At 33.1% G+C, this 7,462-nt stretch overlaps 1 protein-coding gene and 1 pseudogene across 1 annotated transcript; both read left to right on the top strand.

The window, feature by feature from the left end:
- Positions 5,132–5,775, top strand: LOC109131063. Its single transcript, XM_019241604.1, has one exon. The coding sequence runs from the start codon at positions 5,243–5,245 to the stop codon at positions 5,429–5,431; it is 189 nt and encodes a 62-aa protein (XP_019097149.1). The 5' UTR covers positions 5,132–5,242; the 3' UTR covers positions 5,432–5,775.
- Positions 6,344–7,452, top strand: LOC104776271 (annotated as a pseudogene).

The raw sequence follows: 7,462 nt of genomic DNA, 5'->3' as shown, positions 1-7,462 counted from the left end.
CCCCCCCCCCCCCCCACACGCACACACATAAAGCAATTATAGATTAGTATTGAAAATTATATAAATAAATAACAATTGGAATGTGAATTATGTGACAACACTCTAAACTTCAAACAAGCACATCCTTGATATATGAATAAATTTTCTTAATGAGATTTGATCCTAAACCTAGACGATCACTTCTTATTTTAAGTACAACAATCATTACCTAAAAACAACCAAACCAAATTATATTAGTATTCGTCGACATGTCTAAACCAAGAAAATAAATGAAAAGTATATATGATAAAATTGCAGACAATTTAATCATTGGTCGTTTAGTTAAACCAATGGAAATATAATATTGTCATAACAATTATATCACGTTTGATTGATTATATAATTAGTTGATATTTTCGTTTGCCCACCTACAAATCCTTTAATTATGTTGTGTGCAGTAGAAATCCAACCTTAATTTCGAAGTTGGTGGCTACCTAGCATTATCATGACACACAACATTTTAAAAAATATTCCAATATTAATAATTATAGATAGAATCAACATTGGTTTGACAAAAAAAAAAATTGAATCAACCTTAAAGAAAAATAAAGTCCTTTGGTGACAAATAAACCAATAGTCCATGTATGTTGAGTCGTCTTAATTAAGTATATATCGATTCTAAAGTCTTCTTGGCAATGAAGTTTAAGTGCATTTGCACCCGGACCTTTGCCAGATCATCTGTTTATTCTCTAAGTCTAACATAAAGTACAGTCCAATATTTCGTTAATTTACCAACATATAGTTTGAAAAATATTGATTCTAACATAAAGTTATAAAACTTACACACAAAGATTGTCTTTTGTCATAAAATAAATAAAAAATAAATAAATAAAAAAAGAAACACAAAAGATTGTCTCGATTCATATTCATTCGATTATTATTAATCATGTTATATATAGATGAAAAATAATAAATTATTGGTTAACCACTTCAGTTACTTTAATGTTCACGTTTGAATTGATTAGTACCCTACAGCTGTTTCACGGCATTGCTAATATGAATCTTCCAAGATTATATTTAGTCTTATTATTCTTTTAAATCTGGAAAGCAGCATTGCAAATTCAAAGCCATTATTATTATCTATGGTCGTATGAAACTAATAAAAATCATAATTGTGCTTTTTGTGTAATCCAATTTCCCTCGTGTTCTTTAATTCCACACAAATCTTTGACAAATAAATAATCTAGATCGTATCATAAGCGAATTTCCAGAAAAATAAAATGGGCCCTTGAACGATCTTTGTATTGTTCATAACGACCAACCATATATGTTTGGGGAGTGAGAGTGACACGAAAAATCATTGAAAATAGACAGGAACAGAAAACAAAGATGATATCTAGGAAAAAATTAAAACAAACAAAATGCAAGAGCGCTCTTGACACGATTACATTTGAAAAAAAAGAAAAGATATTGTCTAGATCCATTGTCCAAAATCGAATCTACATACAGAATTAATTATGTCTCTACTCTCAACACAATTATTGTCAACAAGGTAAACATCTCCTGATCCTCGTAAATGTTACTCAGTTTTAGTAGAACAAAATCGTCGTAAAATAAAAGATGTTTTGATTATTAGTCCTGAACTTGTAATTTATTATTCCCTAAAACACACACATATATATAGTACTGATTGATGGACTAACAAGAAAAAAAATCATTATTGTATTATTATTACTCTCTAAATTAATACTAAGAAATCATTATAGTTATCATCATATCATTTGGGAATAAGTAGAATACTAAGAATAAGTTATAAAGATAAAATGGAATAAAAAATTAATATTGACTCTGTTGGAGGTGTATAGATAATAATGGTATAAAATACTAACACAGGACTATTTTTGAGTATTGTTATTTATAAAAAGAGGCGTTCGTTAATGACAAATATAGTAACATATGTGTCGAATGTTGTCGACCGGGTGCCTTGTGCGAGCGGTAGACTGGTCCTTCGTTCCCAAGTTGGCGCCTACTCATCTGCCAAGTATACAAATATTAATTAATCAGATTATAAACGTCGCTGCATGGAAATTTCGATTATTGTGCTTATCTTATTTTTATTTTCTCCAGGGGTTTATGTATCGAGATATATCCTAGAAAAAAATCCAAATGTAATGAAACTAAATGTAATTTTCACTTATTTTTTTTCTTTCTTTCAAAACTTAAACCATAAGTAGAAGATATAAATTAAATTTCCTATGTGCAGCAAATGGGTGGCTGACACGTTGGACATGGATCAACTTAAAGCAGAAGTTTGATTTTCTATATAAACCAGTGCATGGCTTCAAACTTATAACAGCTACATACACACACATATACAAATAAACAAATAAACACATCCTACATAAAAACAGCCTAAATTAAGATGAGTGCTAAAGGAGAAGGTTCTAGTTCTACGGTGGAGAGGGAGGTGAAGAAACAAGGAGCGAGTGTGATTCCCGTCAAGAGGAAGCTGGTGAAGACTATGGCCGCGAAAGCCATTATCTCTGCCCTCACTCCTTCGGGTTGTGGCCGGAGCACTGACTCTACCGGCGACGGGAACGGTAACGGAGGGCGCGTGTACCCAAGTAATTCTCATCGCTGATCGATCGGTCTTTTTCTTGGGGTTAAAGATATATATGCCGTCGTGATATTTTCTGGTGTTTTTTCCTTTCTATGTTGCGGTTTTATATATTTTAAAGCCTGTAAGCTTTTGGTAATTATGCTTGTGATATCCTCCTTTTGTAAAAAAACAAGTTGATTATGATATTTATGAGTTATGACGGTTGTGTTTATGGTATTGGTTTTAAAACACTTCTTCTGTTTATTGTATAAATATGTAATCATAGTATTAGTTTAAAACTTAAAACCTCTTTCAAAAAAAAGAAAAGAATAAGAAATACATCTAACATTCTAATTCAATGTGCCACCGTGCTATCTCGATAATCGAGATTTGTAAATGTAACTATTAGGTATACTATCAATTATCATAAAATTAATAGTGAGCAGCACAAAAATGCTTTTTGACCAGACGTGTTCTAGTGTGTGTGGAAGTAAAGCATGTGCGTGGGCTTTTGTTGTGCTACTATACTTGGGTATATTGACATAATTATTGATTTTTGACTATATAGACATATGTTTTCACCCAAAAAAAAAAAGACTATATAGACATATGTACGTCTAATTAATGATTGTTTTGTTTTTTCGTTGAAATCTTTTGACGAGCATATATATTACACATCCATGCATATAAATATATCGACGAGTTTAATATATTAATTTCTATATAAAATTTTGGAAACTTCTCTACAATTGCGATAATCTTTTAAAATTAATCAAGTTCACCTCTTACCTCAGTGAACAAAAAAAAAGGCTTACATTTGTTATTTACCTTAATAAAAATAAAATAAAACAAATACCAAAATAAAATATACAGGCCGTTGGTCATTGGTTTCAATTCAACCAGGGGGAGCTAGCTCTATATGTAGATATGAGAAGCCTATTTGACCAAAGACGTGTCCGAAATGCAGCTTCGTTCGTTAGTGGCTGCTTAATATCCTCAGACTCAGAGGACCCTGTAAGTCCAACTGTTGGGTAAATTAAGACAGTTTTCGAATCTATAGAAGAAAAAGGAATATATGGAGCAGGTTAATTTTATTTCGACATTCGGTCTTTAGTCGTGTCTTTTACCGCTATATATAAAACAAAATCTAAACTAAAAAAGGGTCATAATATTTTTGACTCCACCACAGCTGTTTCCCAAACCTAAATACGAATCTTCCAAATTATTTATGGCCAAAGAAAATATTACATCCTGTATTAGTTATAATTAAAATGTTCTCAGTAATCTTCCCGTTCAACGTTCACACTAGCATCTTACGGCATCTTTGACAAGTTTTGTTGTCTAATCTCTTATCTAGTCCCAATCTCTCTATGTATATACAACATACATAATATAGTAGTACTACTGAAATATAATGACCTTTCGCTTAACTTTTATTGTTCTTAATGATCAGACGATATACATGGTTCGGACTGAGCCAGGAAGAATAGTAAAAATCAATAAAAGAAAATTTACGGTAATATAAGTATGTATAATTGAACGCATATATAACGACCACATATAATCTCTCAAGTTTTAACTATGCATAATTGGCAAAAAAAGAAGTTGATATTGTTTAGATTCATTGACCGATAGCGAGTAAATCTACTTATGTAACCACTTATTATTTTCCACAAAGTCTCCACTATTGATTGAGAGACTCTCCTTTCTAAAACTTTTACTTATTAAGTGCATGTGCATCTCTGGTTGATACAATATTATATGCCAATTTGACAAAAAGAAAAACAATCTTTTCGGTCAATAGTCAACGTCAACAAGAATTTGAAACTTTTGTTATTAATTCGTGCATTGAAAAATTATGGTTATGACTTATGAATTCGGAATATTGAAAAAATTAAATGGATTTGGTTGTAGGAAGTCATAAATTAAAACATTTTGGATTGATGTTTAAATGTCAAAAAGAGGTCTGGTCTAAGCTTAAAAACAGGTCTGGTCACATTAACAAGACTTTTCCTTGTACTTTATTTGTTCTTTCTGTAATCAATAAACTTTTCTTGTTGTTTTCGAAATTCACTTATTGTTTAATTACATAAGAGCCGTGCATGAGTGAGCAAATAATATAAACTTCTGTTTTTAGTTTCAAATGTTGTCATCTCAGTTCCTTGCACCGATAATACATATAGTGAAACTTACTTCCCAAGCCTGTGTCTTTCAAAATCACTAGTATGTGAAATATATTAATGTTGGGGTGCATGGAAATTTCGTATTATAATAACTATTAATTAAAATTTCATTTAAAGTGACGTGGGCTGAGTAAACTACGTATATCCACATACATTTTTATAAATATTCAAATAAAATGTTACGAAAATTAGCTGTAAGTTTCACTTTAATTTTCCATATTGAAACTAAAACACACTAAGTAGAAGAAGTTGTTCATAAAAAAACTGACACGTAGTGTGAACTAGAGAGCAACTTCGAAGACAAGTCTTCGACTTCTTTCGATCAATAGTACTCACTTTGGGGAGGTCTCTTTCTATATAAACCCAACACTCTCCATCTCTGCAAAAATCACAAAGCAACACACACACACACAGATACATACATACATACATACATAGACACAAACACATACATTCTAACATATCTATAATCTGAAAGAAGATGAGTTCCAGTGAAGTGAAGCCGTTCAAGAAGAAAGAAGGGAGTGTGATCCCGAAGGAGAGAGAGCTGGTGAAGACTAAAGCCGTCAAAGCCATTTACTCTTTGTTCCGTCCCTCATGCGATGGTAATCAGAGTTCGGAGCCATCCCGTGACGGCGACGACAAGCGCGTGTACCCCACTCGCCCCTGACCGGTCGTTTTCATGGTGGTTTTGAAGATACGAATTTGGGTGTCATGATTATATATAAATGGGTTCTTCTCCTTCCTCACGAAGAAAGAAGTCTATGTTTATTTTTTTCTGTCTTCGATGGATTAATAATATCTACGATCATCTTTGCTATGTAAACAAGTAGTACTATATTTGATCATGAGGTGATTGTGATTAATTATGGTACTACACTACTACTGGACATTTTAAACATACTCTGTTTTTGTTTTACCTTTTCATTTTAAAAGAGTGCATGCTTTGTGTTTATTGTGATTATCATGTGATGTAGTTTCCAATATAAAATATGCAAACGTGGTGTCTCGAAATTCAGATGTGATAATGATATAAGAAAAGAAAAAGAAAAGAGACGAAAGAAATAAAATAATTATAATAATTGGATAATAGGTATCCATAGAGTAATTAAGTAAATATGAAACAAATCAAGGGGCACTTACTTGTGGATTTAACATTAATTCGGCTTCAAAATTTGCATAAGATTAAGATATGCGTAGGACCAAGACTTTTGTCTTATATGTGGACTTGCGGATGCGTCGGTCGAAGCTTATACTTTTTCAATTCTTTATGAGTTTGATATCGAAATTATATTTGGATATATAATATCCTAAAAAATTAATCCAATTTAGTAAGAAAACGCCACTACATTGTCTCAGCAAAACTTCCATACACCTTTGCTAAACATTGCCCATGAATGGGTTTATGGACTTACTTAAATTGGGTATGGGCTTTCAAAATTGATTCAAGTTTTATTGAGCTTTAAAAACAGTAACACTAACGGCTTCATACTTGATCCCCCGCCAACCAAATTTCAAAACCTACCTCACTTTTTTTCTTCTTCCTTAATCATATTTTTTTAACAACACGCCTTGTTAAAAAAGTCCACACACACACATCATATATACAATATGCATATCCATCTCCTGTTTGATATTACTTTTTCTCACGCAGTTTTTTTCAAATTTTGTTTTTGAATTCAAACTCACTCTCTAAGAAATGGGTTGTTGCATCAGCAAGTGTTCTCCAAAGACTAAAGATTTCAAAAAATCAGAAGAACCTGAAGAGAAGTACTGTTATGTTCCGGAGAAGCTGTTTATGTCGCGATGTCCAAGTCGTGTTTCTCCACTTCTTCTTCCGGAGAAGAACCGGTTCAAGCCTATCCCCCAATCCCGGATAAGTTCATCTATGTCTCGGATAAACTCCCTCCTCCTCCTCCTTCTCCTCCTGTAAAGATTGCATCTTACTCTCTAATCCAACCTTCAACAACAAGCAACTCTTCTCTCAGCACATCAAGCTCGTCGCTTTCCACCGCTTCTTCAATCTCTGTCTCGAAGGATAGATCTTTTTCCAACGATTTCTTGCGTGCTTGTTACCAAGAGAATTCACATGTTGCTCGGATCAATTCCTTACGTGAAGCTTCTCTATCCATGAAAACCACAAAACCAGGATATCCTAGCCGTATTGACTCCCCGGTTTTACCAAACCGGTATTTAACAACACCAAACAGAGCAAATGAAAATCCTAAAAGAGGATCCAATGGTTCTAAGAGAACTCGAGAGCCATCGCCAAACCATCGTTCATTGACACGACAAAAGAGCTTTCGTCAAGATCAAGAAAGAGTTGTTATGTCTGCTTCATCAAATTCTTTAACCAAGGGCAATTTCTTGAAATCTCCATCTCCAAGCAGGAGATATGAAGGCGCTTTCTTGAAATCACCATCTCCAAGCCGAAGATTTGGAATTGCGGCGGCTGATCTGACGGTAAACTCAGTGTCTTCTCGTGTAAGGAAAGATAGTATAGATCTATATGGTCCAAAGACTTGTTGTCATAAGAGCAATATATCAGAGACTCGGATTCATCGTATAAGTTCTAAGATCGACGAAACAATTATCAGAAAAGTAGTGACAAACCATAAGGAACCGGTGGTTCCAATGTATGAAGAAGTTGGCAATCCTTTGATTGATTTGGATTGCTTTATCTTTCTCTAAGGGGAAGCTT

This window comes from Camelina sativa, chromosome 3, assembly GCF_000633955.1.
Source record: "Camelina sativa cultivar DH55 chromosome 3, Cs, whole genome shotgun sequence".
Lineage (NCBI taxonomy): Eukaryota > Viridiplantae > Streptophyta > Magnoliopsida > Brassicales > Brassicaceae > Camelina > Camelina sativa.
This window is presented reverse-complemented; position numbering and strand designations above follow the sequence as displayed.

Excerpts from the sequence above, each read along its gene's own strand:
- LOC109131063 (XM_019241604.1), top strand. The coding sequence starts at position 5,243 with ATGAGTTCCAGTGAAGTGAAGCCGTTCAAGAAGAAAGAAGGGAGTGTG.